This window comes from Manis javanica, chromosome 9 (genome assembly GCF_040802235.1).
Source record: "Manis javanica isolate MJ-LG chromosome 9, MJ_LKY, whole genome shotgun sequence".
NCBI lineage: Eukaryota > Metazoa > Chordata > Mammalia > Pholidota > Manidae > Manis > Manis javanica.
In genome coordinates, this window is record NC_133164.1 from 103,174,764 (window position 1) to 103,198,718 (window position 23,955).

Here is a 23,955-nt window from a genome sequence, read left to right on the forward strand (position 1 = left end):
AAATTAGAAATAAAGTATGCAAAGAAAATAAAAAAGCCCACAAACACATGGAGGCTTAACAACATGCTCTTAAATAATCAGTGGATCAATGACCAAATAAAAACAGATCAAGCAATATATGGAAACAAATGAAAAGAGTAACTCAAAACTGCAAAATCTGTGGTGCACAGCGAAAACCGTGCTAAGAGGAAAGTATATTGTGATACAGGCTTACCTCAAGAAACAAGAACAATCCCAAATGAACAGTCTAAACTTAAAATTAATGAAACTAGAAAAAGAGGAACAAATGAGGCCCAAAGTCAGTAGGAGGAGGGAGGGACATAATAAATATCAGAGAAGAAATAAATAAAATTGAGAAGAATAAAACAACAAAAAGAATTAATAAAAGCAGGAGCTGGTTCTTTGAAAAAATAAACAAACAAAATAGATGAACCCCTTCCCAAACCTATCAAGAAAAAAAGAGAGTCTATACACATAAACAGAATCGGAAATGAGTAAGGAGAAATCACCACGGACACCACAGAAATACAAAGAATATTAGAGAATAATATGAAAAATTACATGCTAACAAATTGGACAACCTAGAAGAAATGAAAAACTTTCTAGAAAAATACAACCTTCCATGACTGCCCCAGGAAGAAACAGAAAATCTGGACAGACCAATTACCAGCAATGAAATTGTTTATAATCAAAAACCTGCCTAAGAACAAAATCCCTGGACCAGATGTCTTCACCACTGAATTTTATCCAACATGTACAGAAGACCTAATACCCCCCCCATGTTAAAGTTTTCCAAAAAGCAGAAGAGGAGGGAATACTTCCAAATTCATTCTATGAGGCCAGCATCACTCTAAAACCAAAACCATACAAAGATACCACAAAAAAAAAAAACTTACAGACCAATATCCCTGTTGAACAGACATGTAAAATCCTCAACAAAATACTAGCAAACCAAATTCAAAAATATATCAAAAAGATCATCTATCATGATCCAGTGTGATTTATTCCAGGCATGCAAGGATGGTACAATATTCGAAACTCCATCAACATCATACACCACATCAACAAAAAGGACAAAAATTACATGAACATCTCAATAGATGCTGAAAACACATTCAACAAAATTCAACATCCATTCATGATAAAAGCTCTAACAAAATGGGTATAGAGGGAAAGTACCTCAACATAATAAAGGCCATATATGACAAACCCACAGCCAACATCATACTTAACAGCACAAGCTCAAAGCTTTTCCTCTAAGATGGAGAGCAAGACAAGGATGGTCACTGTCCCCACTTTTACCGAACATACTTCTGGAGGTCCTCGCCACAGCCATCAGACAACACAAAGAAGTAAAAGGCATCCAGATTGGTAAGGAAGAAGTTAAACTGTCACTTTTTGCAGATGACATGATACTGTACATAATAAAACCCTAAAGAATTCACCACAAAACTTCTAGAACTAATAACTGAATTCAGCAAAGTTTCAGGAAACAAAATGAATACATAGAAATCTGCTGCATTGCTATACACTAACAATGAACTAGCAGAAAGAGAAATCAGGAAAATAATTCCATTTACAATTGCATCAAAAAGAATAAAATAGCTAGGAATAAACATAACCAAGGTGGTAAAAGACCTATATCTGAAAACTACAAGACACTCATAAGAGAAATTAAAGAAACACCAATAAATGGAAATACATCCTGTGCTAATTCATGGATAGGAGAAATTAATATTGTCAAAATGGCCATCCTGCCTAAAGCAATCTACAGATTCAATGCAATCCCTATCAACACTCCAACAGCATTCTTCAACAAACTAGAACCAATAGTTCTAAAATCTATATGGAACCACAAAAAACCCTGAAGAAACACAGCAATCCTGAGAAGGAATAATAAAGCTCGGGAGAATATGCTCCCTGACTTTAAGCTCTACTACAAAGCCATAGTAATCAAAACAATTTGGTATTGGCACAAGAACTAACCAATGGAAAACAATAAAGAGCCCAGATATTAACCCACACATATATGGTTAATTAATATACAATAAAGGGGCCATGGATAAACAATGGAGAAATGACAGCCTCTTCAACAGCTGGTGTTGGCAAAACTGGACAGCTACATGTAAGAGAATAAAACTGGATTATTGTCTAACCCCATACACAAAAGTAAACTCAAAATGGATCAAAGACCTGCATGTAAGTCATGAAACCATAAAACTCTTAGAAAAAAACATAGGCAAAAATCTCTTGACATGAACAATTTTTCATGAACATATCTCCTTGGGCAAGGGAAACAAAAACAAAAATGAATAAATGGGACTACATCATGCTGAAAAGCTTCTGTACAGCAAAGGACACCATCAGCAGCACAAAAAGGCATCCTACAGTATGGGAGAACATATTTGTAAATGACATATCCGACAAGGGGTTAACATCCAAAATATATAAAGAACTCACACGCCTCAACACCCAATAAGCAAATAACCAGATTAAAAAATGGGTGGAGGTTCTGAACAGACACCTCTCCAAAGAAGAAATTCAGATGGCCAACAGGCACATGAAAAGATACTCCAAATCACTTATCATCAGGTAAATGCAAATTAAAACCACAATGAGATATCACCTCACACCAGTTAGGATGGCCAGCATCCAAAAGACAAGCAGCAACAAATGCTGGCAAGGATGCAGAGAAAGGGGAACCTTCCTACACTGCTGGTAGGAATGTAAATTAGTTCAACCATTGTCGAACAATATGGAGGTTCCTCAAATACTAAAAATAGAGATACCATTTGAACCAGAAATTTCACTCCTAGGAGTTTATCTGAAGAAAACAGGATCACAGATTTAAAGAGACATATGCACGCCTATGTTTATTGCAGCACTATTTACAACCCAAGTTTCCATCAACCAAGTTTCCATCTGTATCCAGATGAATGGATACAGAAGAGGTGGTACATACACACAATGGAATATTATTCAGCCATAAGAAGAAAACAAATCCTACCATTTGCAACAATATGGATGGAGCTAGAGGGTATTATGCTCATTGAAATAAGGTAGGAAGAAGACAAGTATCAAATGATTTCACTCATTTGTGGAGTGTTTCAACAAAGAAAAATGGAAGGAACAAAACAGCAGCAGACTCACAGACTCCAAAGGACTAGCAGTTACCAAAGAGAAAGGGTGTGGGGAGGGTGGATGGGGATGGAGGGAGAAGGAGATTAAGGAGTATTATAATTAGCACACCTAATGTAGGGGGGCACAGGGAAGGCAGTATAGCACAGAGAAGACAAGCAGTAACTGTTATAGCATCTTACTACGCTAATGGACAGTGACTTCAATGGGTTTTGGGGGGGGGACTTAATATGGTTGCATGTAGTAACCACAGTGTTGCCCATGTGAAACCTTCATAAGATTGTACAGCAATGATACCTTAATAAAAAAAAAATACCTCTTGAGGCTTATTTAGGGAGAAGGGGATAATAAAAAAAAAAGGAAAAAAAAAAGAAAGAATAGAACTATATTCCTAAAACAGGTTCCCAGAGTACCTGAGAAGTGTAGGGCAACAATGACTTTCTTAAAATAGAAGACACACAGCTAGATTATATTTACTATGAACTTATATTCAGAAAATCATAGTGGAGTCTACATTATTATCTACAATTTTAATTGTGAAGCTAACATTGGAATTATTTGAAATACTAAAAATTATATTTAAACATTTAATTAGCAAAATCAAACAGACTATAATTATAAATTAAGGAAAAGCAAATGGATTCACTCTTCTAAGAAGAATACTACATTTTAATGCATTACAGTATATAAGCCTGTGTCCCTCATATTCCAACAAAAGCTGCAATAATTCTGGTTGTCCACTACCATTGTGGCAGAATGGAAATGTTTCTAATTATCCTCCATGATAATACAGTCTAGCAGGTATCATTACAAAATGTGCACTTCTTATACTTCTAAGTTTCTTAACTGTGGACAACAGAAAACAGCTCCACGGCATACTAGAGAAAGTTTGGAAATAGATTTTACTAAGCAACTACTAACTGTACAGAATATATATACACCATAAAGTATTATTATTGCATAATACATAAATTATAGGCCAATTGAAAGCATTATCCTCTTAAATTCCAGCTTTATTCTTTTTTCAATTTATTTAAACTAAAACAAGTCACCCATTTCTCCTACCCTCTGCCCCTACCTCCAGCAACCACCAATCTAATCTCTGCATCCATAAGCTTGGCTTGTTTAAATTTATGCATTTTCATGTTTATATGTATATTATATATAAATTTTTTTTAGCTTCCAAATATAAGAGGGCTCATATGGTACTTCCCTTTCTCTGACTTATTTCACACATAATGCTCTCAAGGTCTATTCATGTTATTGCAAATGACAAAACCTCACTTTTTTACAGCTGAATAATATTCCATTGTGTATACATATTTTCCATACATATATACACACGCACATACTGCATCTTTATCCACTCATCTATCAATGGACACTTAGATTGTTTCCCTATCTTGGCTATTGTAAATAATGCTGCAATGAACATGGGGCTGTATTCAGAAGTTAAAGTGTTTTTGTTTTCTTCAGATAAATACCCACATGTGGAATTGCCGAATCAAATGGTAGTTCTAATTTTTTGAGGAACCTCCACACTGTCTTCCATAGTGGCTGCCTCCACTTTACATTTCTACCAGTAGTGCACAAGGATTCCTTTTTCTCCACTTCTTCACCAGTACTTGTTATTTTTAGCCTTTTTGATAATACAGGTATGAAGTGATATTTCATTGCAGTTTTGATTTGCATTTCCCTGATGACTAATGATGCAGCGCATTTTTTCATGTACTTCTTGGCCATCTATGTGTCTTCTTTGGAAAAACATCTACTCAGATCTTATGCCCATTTTTTAATAGGACAGTTTTCGTACTACTGAGTTGAATGGGTTTTTCATTTATTTTGAACATTAGCCCCTTATCAGATACATGATTTGCAGATATTTTCCCAGTTCGTAGGCTGCCTCTTCACGCTGCCGACAGTTTCCTTTGCTGGGCACAGCTCTGTAGTTTGATGTAACCCACCTGCTGTTTATATTTCTGTTGCTATTGCTCGCGCTTTTGGTATCAGATTGAAACATTATCACCACAACCTCTGTTAAGGAGCTTACTGCCTGTTTCCTTCTAGTTTTATGGCTTCAGGTCTTATGTTCAAGTCCTTAACCCATTTTTAGTTAATTTTTGTGTATGGTAAGACAATGGTCCAGTTTCCCCAACACCACTTATTAAAGAACCTGTCCTTTCCCCAATGTGTACTCTTGGCTCCTTCGTCATAAGTTAATTGACCACATATGCATCAGTTTATTTCTGGGCTCTCTATTCTGTTCCAATCATCTATACATCTATTTTTATGCCAATACCACACTATTTTAATTACTATAGCTTTATAATACAATTTGAAATCAGGGAACTGCCTATTAGTAAAGCTTAATTGATTGTGTTCAACTGATAACATAAAGGGAGAGAAGAGAGAAATACCACAAAACAATATCACCAATTATATGACCAAACAATTTAGGAGTCCTAGAAGCACTTTCATTTTTCTGCAAAGACAGATTACAAGTCTTATATGCTAAATATTTTGAAGGAATAAATCCCCACTTTTTTTCTTAGTCACATTTTTCAGCAATTGGTTTATTTTTATATTACTTCTCTGTAACTATTGAAATCAAACTGTTAAGTTTTACATTAAGACAAAAATAAAACAGAAACCACTCACTCACCCACACACTACACAATTTCAGGGTTACCCTGAGCTACAGCTTGGCCCAGGCCCTAGGGACAGCTCAAGCAGAGACAAGAGAGGCACGAAACCTGCTGCCATGGGAGCCGAGCTCCTTGGCTACCTGAAAAACATCAAAGTCAGTTTCAAAGGAGAGATTTACTTCCATTGCATTAGTAAAATATACAATGGATTTTGAAAGTAATTCCAAGGAGTTTCAGAAAGGTTTTCAGCCAGAGGGGAATACAGACGAAATTGGTTGTGTTAGAGAGGTGTGATTATGGTCTGATTCTTTTTTTTAATTTCCACAAATACCCTATCTCATATAATTTTGTTCTTCCATTTGTTTTGCTCTCTCACAAATTGGAAGGGTTTTTTTCCAACTATTTAGGATCCTTAGTTTTCCATTTACCTGCCAGGAGGAGGCAGATGCTGATGGTACAGAACAGCCTCCTGCCAAGTGTAGTTCCCACTAAAGGGTTCCAAGCTGTTTCACTGAGGGAAATGTCAGTATCTCTAAGTCTTTCCTGGTTTTGGTTCACATTCTCCAGAAAAGTATCCACTACTCTTCTGGCAGGAAGGGAATGGAGTGGGTAAAATCCCACTCTAGGCGCCAAGTCAACATGCTGCACTCCATTTGGAGCCTCTTATCCTAGCCCTCGTCTCAGCATGCCCCCTCCACTGACCTGAGAGCTCACAGAGGAACCCCTGTTGGTTCAGACTCTACAGGAAACAGAATCTAGCATTAACCTGGGAAAGGATGGGTAGGTGTCTCATGACTGCATGGCCAAGGAGAGGATCTGGGTATCTAACTCCTTCCAATCTCTTGGTTGTCTGCCTTCAGAAACACCTGGCATTTCAATTCTTCCTAAGTCTTCCCAAGGTTCTATGGCAAGAACTGTCTTTTCTCTGGAGTTCTCCAACAGGAAAGGCATTTAGCCTCCAGCATTCACCAATCAATTAAATTCATCATTATTCAATTTCCAACTTGCAAAATGTTATTAACATTGTGCTGCCCTTTCCTCTTCTAACCTAATAATAAACCCATGACTTTTTAAAAGTCCATTTTCTGATATTTTACTGGGGTTTCAGGAGAAAGCAAAGATAAGCATGCATGTTCAATCTACTAGAGAGCAAGTCTCACTAAATAAATGAGTTTTTTAAATAAATTTACATTCAACTATTTTATAAATGTACTTAAACAAACCTTTACCTGGACTTGTCAAGCCCCTATTCCCTTTTCTACTCCCCAGAGTGGAGCTAACAGGTTACCATGCTCCTCAGACCCACATATCTTGCTCTCCTCAGCTCTCCACAGATATTCTGCCTCCTCCTTTTCCTCCTTCCCCTCCATGTCCACACAGCTGCCCACTCGGGGCACAGCTGGTCTGCTCTTCCAAGGGAAACCCCCAAGCTCCCTCTGGGCTCTTGATGCAGTGCCTCCTACTTCCCTAAACCTTCCTTCCAATTTCTTCCTTCCCCTACCCTCCCACTTTTTTTTTTTTTTGGTATCATTAATCTACAATTACATGAAGAACATTATGTTTACTAGGCTCTCCCTTCACCAAGTCCCCCCAACAAACCCCATTACAGTCACTGTTCATCAGTATAGTAAGATGCAGTGGAATCACTACTTGTCTTCTCTGTGTTGCACAGCCCTCCCTGTGTCCCACACACACACATTATACCTGCTAATGTTAATGCCCCCTTTCTTTTTCCCCGCTCTTATCCCTCCCTTCCCACTAATCCTCCCCAGTCCCTTTCCCTTTGGTAACTGTTAGTCCATTCTTGGGTTCTGTGAGTCTGTTGCTGTTTTGTTCCTTCAGTTTTTCTTTGTTCTTATACTCCACGTATAAGTAAAATCATTTGGTACTTGTCTTTCTCCACCTGGCTTATTTCACTGAGCATAATACCCTTTAGCTCCATCCATGTTGTTGCAAATGGTAGGATTTGTTTTCTTTTTATGGCTGAATAATATTCCATTGTGTATATGTACCACATCTTCTTTATCCATTCATGTACTGATGGACACTCAGGTTGCTTCCATTTCTTGGCTATTGTAAATAGTGCTGCAATAAACATAGGGGTGCATCTGTCTTTTTCAAACTGGGCTGCTACATTCTTAGGGTAAATTCCTAGAAGTGGAATTCCTTCCCCTCCCACTTTTTTGCTTCTATCTTTAGTATCAATCTCTAAAGGCCTCTTTCCCTCATTTCAAAAATTTAAAAAAATATTTGTAAAGAAACTATAACTGACTTCACTGGCAACAGCATAGTGGGATAGTTACCCCAAAGAGCCCTCCTGTACAAAACAACTAGTTCTTGGCAGAAGTGTACTTTTTAGTGCATTGACGGGCTTCCAGAAAGTAAAGGAAATCTCCAAGGACCCCAGCACCATAACTAAAAAGAACCACCACAAATGAACAAACTGTGGCTTGAATCCAGAGTAAAATACTGGGCACTATGCAAACTCTAAGGGTAGGGTGACCCTGAAGATGAATGTCAACAGGAAGCCTGCCACCAGGAGGCTAAGCCTTCAGCCTTGCCCCTGGGAAGCTGAACCTGAGATACCACATTAAGAGAAGAACCTTTAAAGGAAGCTTAAGCGCACTCAGGTGGTACAGCCCCTGGACTCCTTCAGAAGCCAGTGCAAATCCTTCCCTAATCTGGAGTGTGACATTAAGACCAAACAAACAAAAACTGACAATCAACATCATGAAACATGATATCATGTTTATTTAAGTATAAACTTATTTTCATTACTTACCATCGAGTAAATTGATGCACTTCAGAGATATACTGTGTTTATTTTGGGGACAAATAGTCTCCCAGAATACTTAGTAACTCCACCCCCCAACCCCACCTCCACCAAGTTTGAGAAGCATGGTTTTGTGCATCCTAGGTAACCTAAAGTAAGAGCACTGTAAAAATGACACCTTTTCAGTAATGGGCCACATTATCGAAATGGTTGTCTCAGTGAAAGCCACCATAAGTGTTTGCAGAAACAAACATACACCCCTAAGGACTTAAAATACTGGATTTGTGAGATAAAAATGTAAAATAAATATCAGGCAAGAATGGGACATGATACCAACAGAAGGAAAAACTCACACTGAAGGTGAAGGTGAAGGGAAAATGGAAATAATTTTGTCCAGGGCTGGCTTTGTCCCTTTTGACTCTTCTCAAAGGCACACAATAGCTGAAAGAGTTATCTTTGCATAATGATACAAATTCTAGCAAATGATTTACTACTGCATTACATAGCCTATGGGAAAATGTTCAAATATGAAATCCTCACAAATTCCACTTACAAACTTAGAGCTTACTGAGATTCACATTACCCTCACAAAGACAGTGTCACTGAGTATTCCAGCAACATCCATCTGATCATAGCATTATTACAATAACTGGAATAAAGACAAGATTCTGCATACCATAGTAACCCAACAGTCCTAAAATGCCTCCACTTGACTTTGCTCAATTGTTTGTAGATGGTCATGTACTTGTGTCAATTCAAAATTCAAACAATCTGTACTACTCTATATTCTCTATCCTTTCACACACCCAATTCAGATAGTCAGACGTTAGCTGAGAAATGGATGTTTTCAACTATTGCATAGTGAGATTCCATTTCTTCCCATTCAACACTATCTGTGTTACCATTTAATTTTATCAACCGTATAAAGACATTGAAAATTGTAAAAAGATATTGGCAGAAAATGTAAAAAGTGCCTATAGCAGTGATAAGTAGAAATCTCAAACTAACAACATGTAAGACTTACATGAAAGTAATTTCACATGCCAAAAACAGCAGGTCTTAAACCTTACAAAGATAGTCATTGGGCTTAAGTTTGGTAGACAAACAGTAGGCTCAATTCTAAATGAAAAGAACAAAATGAAAGAGCATACACAAAATCCTGAATTGCTAACACTATATTTAAAAAAAAAAAAAAAAAGGACAGTCTGTCAGTACAGGATAGAATCAGCAATCAACACATCTCACAGATGGCTTTTTCACTGAGACAACCATTTCAATAATGTGGCCCATTACTGAAAAGGTGTCATTTTTACAGTGCTCTTACTTTAAGTTACCTAGGATGCACAAAACCATGCTTCTCAAACTTGGTGGAGGTGGGGTTGGGGGGTGGAGTTACTAAGTATTCTGGGAGACTATTTGTCCCCAAAATAAACACAGTATATCACTGAAGTGCATCAATTTACTCGATGGTAAGTAATGAAAATAAGTTTATACTTAAATAAACATGGTATCATGTTTAAAGTACATACAGTAGGCATAATTTTTATGACATTCAAAACAAAGTGTTAGCTGTGCAGGTGCTGGCTGGTCTATACTCTCAGGTCCTACGGGGATAAACATTCACTCCATTCTTCATGCTCAACTTTCCTGGAAAGGTTTGCAACTCACCAAGCAGGACTGTTTAGGCACTGCTGATACTACAAAAACAAAGTCCAGCATTAACAAAACTAACACATGCAAGACACAAGTCTGATTAAAAGTGCTATTTCAACATCAGTATATATTTAACAAATATAGAAGGCCATTATCAAAGTAGTGAACAGTTCATCCTTTAAACACAAAATCAAGATATAAAGCTCTATATGGGTAAAAAAGCTTGATGAGGACACAGATCTGTTTTGAAAAATGAACCCAGAAAACACAGGAGCAACACTGCCTTTGCCTCAGAAAGAGCTAAGTCCCTATGATGTGTAGATGCAAAATACTGTATTTGCCATATTTTATTTGTTAAGAATTTCATTCTGCCCCACTACTTTGCAGGTTGTAAGTTTTAATGCTATTAAATGAAACACCAGCAGCTGATCTTAAAAACTACAGGCCCTCCTAACTACTGGAGGGCAAAAAAAAAAAAAAAAAAAACATCATCAGTATCAAAAATGGTAACCTTTCCCTTTATCTTCAGGAAAAGAATATACATCTCAGCACTATAAAGCTGTCCTTGACAATATTTCTCATCAAGTAGTCATGAAGACACCCACACTCAGAGACTGTTATGACCTATGAAAGTACTTTAAATTTATAAAATCTGTAATTCTGGTTGGTTGTTTTCCATAATAATGTTTTTCCCAGTAATAATATTTAAATTGATATCTGTTTTCTGAAAGAAATACTTGTGAATTTTATTTATATTTTCCATAAGCATATAAGTCAAAATAAATAAAAGCCTCAATCCTACTAGCTAGCTTCCTTACTAAAAAAGAAAAAAAAATTGAGTCTCAACTCATTTAAACTAACATAGGAGAAAAAAGAGTGACAGTGTCAGGTTATTTAAAAAAGAGTTATGAGATGAAAAAGGGACTTTTCAAAATCATAGTTTTATTCCTCAAATTTTATCCTTATATGTCACACATGCTATCCCTAGAACATCTTCAAAGGCAATACTTACTGTAACTGCCAGGAAATTTTTCTTCATAAGTAAAATGAAGTTGTAATTCCTCCTCTGACATCTCACAGATGAATACTTTCAGCAAACAGCAAATAATAAACAAAGCATTGTGTGTCTGCCAAATGAAGATGTGGCTAAAAGACAGACCAAAATCACACAAACATCAATATTTCATCAGAAGCATGATCACTTTATTTCTAGTCCATGATTTCTCAATCATTTTGTCCATTCTGTTTGTAATATAAGAACAATGTCCATATACTTTAATGGCCCATGATTTATTACATTGGACCAACGATAACTATTACAGTTTACTTCATATTTCATTCTGTAGATTTTTCTCAGTCAACTTAATAAAAATATTTTCCTTTAGGCATGACTGCACTTTGTTCTTAACTTTATGGTTATCCCACACACAAGCAATTCAAAGCAAAGCTAAAAATTCAAAAAGTTATATTAACACAGAGAGAACATATACAAATACACAACCTAAATTTTAAATGGGCCATCACCAGCAACACAGTACAACACTTGCTATTTGTATGAGTAACCCTGAACTATAAGAAAAATTTTAATTGGATTCAATATAATTTGGAAGCAGGGCACTGAACAATCTTTTAAGAGATTGCTATCCAAAAATGGTTTAAAAAATGCTTAAGCGCATAAAAGGTTAACCTTCCATTAGATCTAATTTAAAACTATAATACTTAATCTGAACTTTCATCTAATATGAAAAAAATAAAGGAAACAGATGTGGAATGAAGTAATACTCAAACTAAGTCACAATTTAAACTAGATATGACCAGCAGCAATCGGGGAAAAATCACCTTTGTAACAATTACATCACTATTAATCTTCTTAAAGAATATATTTCTGAAGATTGTCTAAAATGCTGAAATCAAACAGATTCCAGAATTTATAACTTCACCCTAATGACGGGGACAGTAAATTAAAAACTCTCTTATTTTTTCCTTTAATAATGAGAATAATTCCTTTGTAGCTTTCAAAAGATTATAACCTCTTTCTACCAATAAATGAAAAATACTTATATTACTAAGGATGAAGAAAACAACACCCCACTTACTTCTGACATTCTGCTGAAAGTTTTAGCTCTTTGGTTCTAGAAAGGAAGACCTTAATTAGCGCACCAAGGTTTCCTGTTCGAGGATTGTTTTCAACTGGGAGAGAAGAAAAGGTTTTAAAAAGTTAAAATAAAGAACTAAAATAAAAGTGAACATATTATAACATTTATAAAACCAAATTGTCAAATTGAAGTTGCTTGTGGACAAATTTCATTATCAATTTCATATCTAACTAGGAAAATAACCAATGAGAAACTGCTGCTCAGTCTTTCTGGACAAAAAAAAAATGCTTTGCAAACTGAAGGAACAAAACTTCAGCAGACTCACAGACTCCAAGAAGAGACTAGCAGTAATCAAAGGGAAGGGGTTGGGGAGAGCAAGTGGAGAGGGAGGCATTATAATTAGCATTCACAACAAAAGTAGGTCATGGGGAAGGCAGTATAGCACAGAGAAGACAAGTAATGACTCTATAGAATCTTACTACACTGATGGACAGTGGGGGAGGGGGGACTTGATAATACGGATGAATGTTGAAACCACAATGTTGTTTATGTGAAACCTTCATTAAGACTGTATATCAATGATACCTTAATTTTTTTTTAAGTAAGCAAATAAAAAAAAATACACACACACAAAGTTGGAAGGTTCAATTCTGTCTCTAATGCCTGAATGCTTGAGCTCAAATATTGGTCTTCTCCTGCCTTTGAACTGGGACTTACAACCTTGGCTCTGGTTCTCAGGTCTTTAGACTCGGGCTGGAATTTATACCATTTGCTTTCCTGGGTCTCCAGCTTGCAGAGAGCAGATCATGGGACTTCTCAGCCTCCATAATCATGTGAGTCAATTTCCTTTAAAAAAAAATCTCATTTTATATGTATATATAATATACACACACATACATATATATGTGTGTGTGTGTATATCACACACACCTATACACACACATACATTCATCCTATTAGATGTATCTCTGAAGAACCCTAATACATCATAGAAGCACACAAGTTAAGAATTCATCAGAAGGAAGAGATCATTTAGCCATAATCTTTCATTTTGCTAATGAAGTAGAACAGTCCCTAAAAGGTTAAGTTTTGGAACCAAAGTCAACAACACGTTAGTGACAAATGCCCAGACTCTTTGTTTTCAAACTGTGAGATTACAACGTTCTGGATTATTTGTCTCTTGAAATGCATTTTTAACTATTTCAAAAATTAGAAATACAAACACTCAACAACACTGGCCTGTGCTGCCATTAGAGTTCATTTTCATTCAGATCTAAGAACTATGCTTTTGCTGCCATCCCTGTGCACATATTTGAACTTCTTGAAAGTGTTTCAAAGAGTTAGAAAAATGGAAGTTCTCCATAATTTTGTAAAAATCTAGATCTGTACATACATACTTTAAAAAATAGTACATGGGAATAAGTACACAATTAAAGCATACCTGCTTTATGCTCAGTAACTATCAAGTTAACACAGACCTACCTGCTGGCTGTGTGTTTTATCCCAGCTTGAGAGTCAGTGCAAGTAACAGCGTAACTTTCTTGTGGTAGAATGTCGTAGAACCTTGCAATTCTAACTGTGGTTCATGGACTAGTGGCAAGAGCATTACCTGGGAGCTATAGAAAGTACAGAATACCTGATCTGCTCTACACCTACTTAAGTTGACAGTCCCTCTCAAAATGTAATGTGCCTTTAAATCATGAGGCAGTTATTACAATTTACATTCTGGTTTCCCATGTGTGAAGTGTGACCTGAGATTCTGCACAAGTCTCCCAGGTGATGGGATTGCTGATGGCTGAAAAACCCCACTGTGAGTAGCAAGGTGCAACACTGAATTAGGAGGGCTGCAGAGATAGGAACAACAGTGATTGAGATATTCAATCTAGGAATTTTAGAATTCCCTCACATTCCAAGCCAAGGAGTAAGAGTAAGGGAAGATTCCATTTAAATGAAGCAAAACCTGAACAAAATAAAACCTTCCTGGGTTTTGGAAATTAGGTTAGAAAACATCAGCCTGCCTTTAAGCTAAGATAACAACAGATTCAAGAAGCACCTACAGGATCTGCATAAGGAATAGGGTCAATAAATACACCCTCTCCAGTAGCAAACACTGCCTTTATGCATACTCTTTAGGCCCTTCCCCTGCTTTATTTTTCTGAAGACATATCATTATGTGAACACATCTGTTCATTTATGGCCTAACTCCTCCACTGAGATAGATCCATGAGGTCAGGGACCTAGATCAGTCTTTTTTGTAGTCTCATCCCCAGCTTATAAATTAGAGCCTGTAATATAGTAAATGCTCAATAAATATCTGCTGGTTTCATGAATAAGAAAACAACAGTAATAATGGAATAAGGAAGAGGTTATGCTGAAACCTCAGCAGAAGAGATGAATCAAAATTGTCAAAAGAATTTTAGTATACAAGCATCATCAAGGAAGACAGAAAATCCATCATCTATTTTAAAAAGAAAAACAAAGCCATTGGGGAAAACATAATGAAATGACAGCAGGCTGACATCTAGGAAAAACAGGAATGATTAAAAATAAGCTACAAATTCAGTAACTAAAAGATGTTGCTAGAATCTTAGAGAGGAGAACTGTAATGTATAAAACACTGAAAAAGAGAAGAAAGGTATTTTCTTCTCTTGTACAGAAAAGAACAGAACAGAGACAAAGGAAAAGATATAGAAGGCAAAGAACAGACATCCAACCTGAATCTTACAGGTAACTCTAGGTTGGGGGAGTGAAGAAACTACAACACAAGTAAGATGAAAACCATAACTAAAGACAACTTCAGAATTGAACTTAATAAGCCAATAAAGAGAACTCATCACATTATAGACAAAGTCATAAAGAAAAAAGTATAATGAGAAACATTTCATTATGTTTCTCATTATATAAGGAAAGTCTTATAAACAAAGAGGCAAAAAAGGTCTCAGGCTTCCTTCCAGGTTAATATTAGATGACAGAATTGACCACCACCTTCTGGGTTTTGAGAGAATTGATAGTAAAGTTTATGTACAGAGAAGTTGTCTGTCATTCTTCACTGACTCTTACACTGTGAGTAATAGGAAAACGAATCCATGAAACTCAATGCAAACAGCAAATGGAGAGCTAAAACCATCACCAACATGTTAGCAGCTGCTTGATGCTGGGGAGACAGACTGAAAGTTGACGTTAACTCCCATCAAATTAGAGGGAATCAGTTACTGCCTTGGACTTTCCACTGACGCCCGAGTGCCATGCCTGAGCAGTAAGAACCACTTCTCATGACTAAAGGCAACACCCCAGGACTAAAGAAAACCCAGAAATAGTAACAGGAGACCCAGGAGAACAGGTGAGAGAGAAAGGGGCAGAAAAATATCTGAAAAAGTTGTGGGAAATAAAACCTCTATTTTTCAGCGTTCCGGTAAAAGAAGCTTTCACCGCCTCCCCTGGGTCAGGGGAACATGCTATGAAGTGAGAGACTGTCTCCTTTCACTTACAGAAACATTTCACACACCATAAGGATTAGAACCGTAGCTGTGTGTTCAACACCTCTGCTATATCACCAAAAGCCAAGCACTTACATCACAAGGTAAGCAGCCAAGCTCACTCCAAAGGTACAGGAGAGACTGGAGTATTAGCTTCCTAAGTACATGTACGTCAAGGTCGAGTGAGGCCCAGAATCTGGAGACATCTCTGGGTTTAAAAAGCCAAGACAAGGAGTTAGTGCAGGTATCTGGCTCCTGAAGAGATTTTATTTACATAGCAAAGGGATGGAGTAAATAGGAGGCCCTTTCAGAAGCTGAGGGGGACAGATAACACCTTCCCCCTTATAAATGGAGAAAATCTTTTCCTCATCCCTTACCTATAGGATGTCTGCTTACTCACATAAAACAATTGACCTGGTTCTCATAGAATTGTCCTAGCAGGTAAGAACTAGGACAAAGGAAGACCAATGTACTTATTTATTTACTGTGAGGTATTTAATAAGAAATCTGTCTCTGATTCAGAAAACTTCATGTGTGCATTCAGAAAAAAAATGTAATAAATATAAATATAAAAAGCCCAACAGAAATAATAACCACAAATTTTCCAAAACAGATTTAAAAAAAAAAAATTACACATCCAAGAATATTGGCAAACTCCAAGTAGAATAAAAAATAAATTTAAAAAAAATTTTTTTAGGCAAAAATAAATGCTCAAAGGCAGTAAGAAAAAAATAACATCATTTCCAGGGGAACAACACAAATAACAAGACTTCCATCTCAAAAAAAGGAGATTGGAGACTGAGTATTCAAAGGGATGAATGAAAAAAGCCAACGACAGTTTCTAAATCCAGAAAAATTTTTCAAAATTGAAGGCAATGATGTGGGGGCAGGTGATGGTGTGCAGTTATGCAGTGGGGAAGTTGACAAACACAACAGAGGCCAAGTGATAAAGGTGAATATCATTGACAACTTATGTTTAACAGCACACAGCCCTGATACGTGTTCAGAACAGCACTTCACCTCTATGGTCTTCCTCCTAAAAACCCATTAACCCAGGAGGCGGAGCCAACATGGCGGCGTGAGTAGGACAGTGGGAATCTCCTCCCAAAAACATATATACTTTTGAAAATACAACTAATACAACTAATCCTAAAAGAGAGACCAGAAGACACAGGACAACAGCCAGACTACATCCACACGTGTGAGAGCCCAGCGCCTGGTAAAAGGGGTAAGACACAAGCCCCGGCCTGGCGGGACCCAAGCACCCCTCACCCCAGCTCCTGGCGGGAGAGAGAGGGAGCCCAGGACTGCTAAACACCCAGCCCCAGCCACCCGCACCAGAGCGCACACAGTGCATGCGTGGAGGGCTGGAAACTAGGGAAATAGGGCAGCAAGACTTCTGAGTGGGTTCCGAAGCTGATGCCCCTGTGACAAAGAAAAGCGAGTGCTTTTTGAAAGTCTTAAAGGGACAGGGACCTAACAGTTGGACGGAAACAACACAGGTCACAGCCCAGTGGCTGGAAATTACAGGAAAAACCGGGCGCACTAACACCCTGGGCAACAGCTCTGAGACCCCTCACGGAGGTAAACAGCCAAACAGCCCCCCCATCCATTACGTCTCCAGGCGCTGCGAAAGCAGAGAAGCAGCCTAAGGCAGACCACACCCTCACAAAGGGAGATTCCTCCACACCACCCGGGCAAGACACAAAGACCCAGTCTACACGCAATTACCCAACACAAGCCACTGGGGGTTGCAGTTGTCCCAGTAAAGAAAGGCCAGTAGCAAGTGAAAAGTTTGGCCCTCCAAGCTGACAGTCAATAGCACCTGTCAACATGAAAAGGCAAAAAAATATGATCCAGACAAGACTAACCCAGACAGCTTCGGCATCTGCTACATCTTCCCCTGAGAAGGCACCTGGGGAAATAGATTTAACCAGTCTTCCTGAAAAAGAATTCAAAACAAAAGTCATAACCATGCTGATGGACTTGCAGAGAAATATGCAAGAACTAAGGAAGGAGAATACAGAAATAAAACAAGCTCTGGAAGGACTTCAAAACAGAATGGACAAGATGCAAGAGACCATTAATGGACTAGAAAACAGAGAACAGGAATGCAGAGAAGCTGATGCAGAGAGAGATAAAAGGATCTCCAGGAATGAAAGAATGCTAAGAGAGCTGAGTGACCAATCGAAACGGAACAATATCCGCATTATAGGGGTACCAGAAGAAGAGAGAGAAAAAGGGATAGAAAGTGTCTTTGAAGAAATAATTAACGAAAACTTCCCCAAACTACGGGAAGAAATGGCCTCTCAGACCACAGAGGTACACAGAACTCCCATGACAAGGGATCCAAGGAGGGCAACACCAAGACACATAATAATTAAAATGGCAAAGATCAAAGACAAGGACAAAGTATTAAAGGCAGCTAGAGAGAGGAAAAAGGTCACCTACAAAGGAAAACCCATCAGGCTATCATCAGACTTCTCAACAGAAACCCTACAGGCCTGAAGAGATTGGTATGATATAGTTAATGCAATGAAACAGAAGGGCCTTGAACCAAGACTACTGTATCCAGCATGAATATCATTTAAATATGAAGGAGGGATTAAACAATTCACAGACAAGCAAAAGTTGAGGGAATTTCCCTCCCACAAACTACCTCTACAGGGTATCTGACAGGGACTGCTCAAGATGGGAGCACTCCTAAAAAGAGCAGAGAACAAAACACCCAACATATGAAGAAGGGAGGAGGAGGAATAAGAAGGGAGAGAAATAAAGAATCATCAGACCGTGTTTATAATAGCTCAACAAGTGAGTTAAGTTAGACAGTAAGATAGTAAAGAAGCTAACCCTGAACCTTTGGTAACCACAAACTTAAAGCCTGAAAAGTACATACTTTTCAATAATCACCCTAAATGTAAATGGACTGAATGCACCAATCAAAAGACACAGAGTAATAGAATAGATAAAAAAGCAAGATCCATCCATATGCTGCTTACAAGATACTCATCTCAAACACAAAGACATGCACAGGCTTAAAGTCAAGGGATGGAAAAAGATATTTCATGCAAACAACAGAGAGAAGAAAGCAAGTGTTGCAATTCTGGTATCAGACAAAACAGACGTCAAAATAAAGAAAGTAACAAACGATAAAGAAGGACATTACATAATGATAAAGGGCTCAGTCCAAAAAGAGGATATAACCATTATAAATATATATGCACCCAATACAGGAGCACCAACATAGCTGAAACAAATACTAACAGAACTAAAGGAGGAAATAGAATGCAATGCATTCATTCTAGGAGACTTCAACACACCACTCACTCCAAAGAATAGATCCACCAGACAGAAAATAAGTAAGGACACACAGGCACTGAACAACACACTAGAACAGATGGACCTAATAGACATCTACAGAACTCTACATCCAAAAGCAACAGGATACACATTCTTCTCAAGTGCACATGGAACATTCTCCAGAATGGACCACATACTAGGCCACAAAAAGAGCCTCAGTAAATTCCAAAAGATTAAAATCCTACCAACCAACTTTTCAGACCACAAAGGCATAAAACTAGAAATAAACTGTACAAAGAAAGCAAAAAGGCTCACAAACACATGGAGGCCTAACAACACGCTCCTAAATAATCAATGGATCAATGACCAAATCAAAATGGAGATCCAGCAATATATGGAAACAAATGACAACAACAACACAAAGCCCCAACTACTGTGGGACACAGCAAAAGCAGACTTAAGAGGAAAGTATATAGCAATCCAGGCATATTTAAAAAAGGAAGAACAATCCCAAATGAACGGTCGAATGTCACAATTATCTAAATTGGAAAAAGAAGAACAAATGAGGCCTAAGGTCAGCAGAAGGAGGGACATAATAAAGATCAGAGAAGAAATAAATAAAATTGAGAAGAATAAAACAACAGAAAATCAATGAAACCAAGAGCTGATTCTTTGAGAAAACAAACACAACAGTTAAACCCCTAGCCAGACTTATTAAGAGGAAAAGAAAGTCAACACAAATCAACAGTATCAGAAACGAGAAAGGAAAAATCACAACGGACCCCACAGAAATACAAAGAATTATTAGAGAGTACTGTGAAAACCTATATGCTAACAAGCTGGGAAACCTAGGAGAAATGGACAACTTGCTAGAAAAATACAACCTTCCAAGACTGACCCAGAAAGAAACAGAAAATCTAAAAAGACCAAATAGCAGCAATGGAATTGAAGTGGTAATCAAAAAACTACCAAAGAACAAAACCCCCAGGCCAGATGGATTCACCTCGGAATTGTATCAGACATACAGGGAAGACATAATACCCATTCTCCTTAAAGTTTTCCAAAAAATAGAATAGAGGGGGATACTTGAAACTCATTCTATGAAGCTAACATCACCCTAATACCAAAACCAGGAAAAGACCCCAACAAAAAAGAAAACTACAGACCAATATCCCTGATGAAAGTAGATGCAAAAATACTCAACAAAATATTAGCAAACCAAATTCAAAAATACATCAAAAGGATCGTACACCATGACCAAGTGGGATTCATCCCAGGGATGCAAGGATGGTACAACATACAAAAGTCCATCAACATCATCCACCACATCAACAAAAAGAAAGACAAAAACCACATGATCATCTCCATAGATACTGAAAAAGCATTTGACAAAGTTCAACATCCATTCATGATAAAAACTCTCAGCAAAATGGGAATAGAGGGCAAGTATCTCAACATAATAAAGGCCATTTATGATAAACCCACAGCCAACATTATATTGAACAGCGAGAAGCTGAAAGCTTTTCCTCTGAGATCGGGAACCAGACAGGGATGCCCACTCTCCCCACTGTTATTTAACATAGTACTGGAGGTCCTAGCCACGGCAATCAGACAAAACCAAAAAATACAAGGAGTCCAGATTGGTAAAGAAGAAGTTAAACTGTCACTATTTGCAGATGACATAATACTGTACATAAAAAACTCTAAAGACTCCACCCCAAAACTACTAGAACACATATCGGAATACAGCAAAGTTGCAGGATACAAAGTTAACACACAGAAATCTGTGGCTTTCCTATACACTAACAATGAACAAACAGAAAGAGAAATCAGGAAAACAACTCCATTCACAATTGCATCAAAAAAAATAAAATACCTAGGAATAAACCTAACCAAAGAAGTGAAAGACTTATACTCTGAAAACTACAAGTCACTCTTAAGAGAAATTAAAGGGGACACTAACAGATGGAAACTGATCCCATGCTCGTGGCTAGGAAGAATTAATATCGTCAAAATGGCCATCCTGCCCAAAGGGTTTGATGCAATCCCTATGAAACTATCAGCAACTGTCTTCAATCAACTGGAACAAATAATTCAAAAATTCATATGGAAACACCAAAGACCCAAAATAGCCAAAGCAATCCTGAGAAAGAAGAATAAAGTAGGGGGGATCTCACTCCCCAACTTCAAGCTCTACTATAAAGCCATAGTAATCAAGACAATTTGGTACTGGCACAAGAACAGAGCCACAGACCAATGGAACAGACTAGAGAATCCAGACATTAACCCAGACATATATGGTCAATTAGTATTTGATAAAGGAGCCATGGACATACAATGGTGAAATGACAGTCTCTTCAACAGATGGTGCTGGCAAAACTGGACAGCTACATGTAGGAGAATGAAACTGGACACTGTCTAACTCCATATACAAAAGTAAACTCAAAATGGATCAAAGACATGAATGTAAGTCATGAAACCATTAAACTCTTGGAAAAAAACATAGGCAAAAACCTCTTAGACATAAACATGAGTGACCTCTTCTTGAACATATCTCCCCGGGCAAGGAAAACAACAGCAAAAATGAACAAGTGGGACTATATTAAGCTGAAAAGCTTCTGTACAACAAAAGACACCATCAATAGAACAAAAAAGGAACCCTACAGTATGGGAGAATATATTTGAAAATGACAGATCCGATAAAGGCTTGACGTCCAGAATATATAAAGAGCTCACATGCCTCAACAAACAAAAAACAAATAATCCAATTAAAAAATGGGCAGAGGAACTGAACAGACAGTTCTCCAAAAAAGAAATACAGATGGCCAACAGACACACACATGAAAAGATGCTCCACATCGCTAATTATCAGAGAAATGCAAATTAAAACTACCATGAGGTATCACCTCACACCAGTAAGGATGGCTGCCATCCAAAAATCAAACAACAACAAATGTTGGCGAGGCTGTGGAGAAAGGGGAACCCTCCTACACTGCTGGTGGGAATGTAAATTAGTTCAACCATTGTGGAAAGCAGTATGGAGGTACATCAAAATGCTCAAAACAGACTTACCATTTGACCCAGGAATTCCACTCCTAGGAATTTACCCTAGGAACGCAGCAATCAAGTTTGAGAAAGACAGATGCACCCCTATGTTTATCGCAGCACTATTTACAATAGCCAAGAAATGGAAGCAACCTAAATGTCCAACGATAGATGAATGGATAAAGAAGATGTGGTACATATACACAATGGAATACTACTCAGCCATAAGAAGAAAACAAATCCTACCATTTGCAGCAACATGGATAGAGCTGTAGGGTATTATGCTCAGTGAAATAAGCCAAGCAGAGAAAGTGAAATACCAAATGATTTCACTCATCTGTGGAGTATAAGAACAAAGGAAAAACTGAAGGAACAAAACAGCAGCGGAATCACAGAACCCAAGAATAGACTAACAGGTACCAAAGGGAAAGGGACTGGGGAGGATGGGTGGGTAGGGAGGGATAAGAGGGGGGGAGAAGAAGGGGGTATTAAGATTAGCATGCATGGGGTGGTGGGAGAAAGGGGAGGGCTGTACAACACAGAGAAGACAAGTAGTGATTCTACAACATTTTGCTATGCTGATGGACAGTGACTGTAAAGGGGTTTATAGGGGGGACCTGGTATAGGGGAGAGCCTAGTAAACATAATATTCTTCATGTAAGCGTAGATTAAGGATAACAAAAAAAAAAAAAAGAAAGAAAAGGGGGATTACTCCCTGATAGGATAAAACTAACTGTAAATCAACAATTAATGCATGCTTTAAATATCCTTAATTTTGACCACTTAAAAGGTGTCAGATGATCAGCTATGGAGGTACATTTTTCTGAGAATATTCCTTTCTCTTAAAAAAAAAAATTCCTGTGTGGTGACCTCCAATGAGTTCTACACAATGGTGTAAAGGGCATATAAAAGTGTAGGCAAAGGGTCTGTTTGTGTTTATACAGAGGATCAAAGCCTAATTTGGCTCCTCAGAAAATGAACTAATATATGATATGAAAAAGAACTTCCAACATCAGCACTCTCTGGAAGACTCATACCAGAAGAGGATCATCAAAAAACCCCAACAAAGATCCACGTGCTGCTACAGCTGTAGATGCACTCATCCCACCAGTTCCTGGACTTGCCATGGGAATGAAGAAGGAGATATCTAAGCTGGCCTGTGCATACAGTAAAACAACAAATTTGACTGGATCTATACTGTTGGAACTCAACCAAGAATTAGGAGAAGTGCAAGTTATAATGCTCCAAAATCTTACAACTACAGACTATCTACTGTTAAAAGAACATATGGGATGTCCCCAGGAATGGGTTGTTTTAATTTGTCTGATTTCTCTCAGACTTTTCAAGTTCAGTTGGACAATATCCACCATATCATAGATAAGTTTTCACAAACGCCTAAGGTGTCTAACTGGTTTTCTTGGTTTCACTGGAGATGGCTGGTAATTATAGGTCTGCTTTGGTTATGTAACTGTACTCCTATTATGTTAATGTGTGTGCGCAATTTAATTAGTAGTTTAAAACCTATACATGCTGAAGTTACTCTACAAGAAGATATGTCAAAGAAATAATCAATCCTCCCATGTTTTCTTCCACCTGCTACTTCTATAGCTTTTCTTCTTCCTTCCTAATTACAATCCTTAAATAGAATTCGTGCCTCATATCGAATTTACCAAGTATCATAATTCTTCCAAGTGGTAAAGATATCTCAAGACAAATGCTGGGCATAGAAGCTACAGGGCATAAATATGCAAAGAAGTAAAAAGCTAACCTTTTCAAACAATAAGGTTTCTCTCTCACTTACCAACTTTACATTTCCCTGTATAGCCCCG

The 23,955-nt window shown here is 37.6% G+C and overlaps 1 protein-coding gene across 4 annotated transcripts in view; it reads right to left on the reverse strand.

The window, feature by feature from the left end:
- DYM (dymeclin) overlaps nt 1-23,955 on the reverse strand; it is a 403,540-nt gene that overhangs the window by 326,529 nt on the left and 53,056 nt on the right. For 3 of the 4 annotated variants that reach the window (XM_073213038.1, XM_073213037.1, XM_073213039.1), the window contains exons 4-5: nt 12,306-12,399; nt 11,222-11,355 (exon numbers count right to left, since the gene is read on the reverse strand). In XM_073213038.1, the coding sequence (XP_073069139.1) occupies nt 11,222-11,355; nt 12,306-12,399 (228 nt within the window). Of the gene's footprint in view, nt 1-11,221; nt 11,356-12,305; nt 12,400-15,877; nt 15,897-23,955 lie in introns of those variants that run through there. The other variant, XM_073213040.1, reaches the window with a different exon arrangement.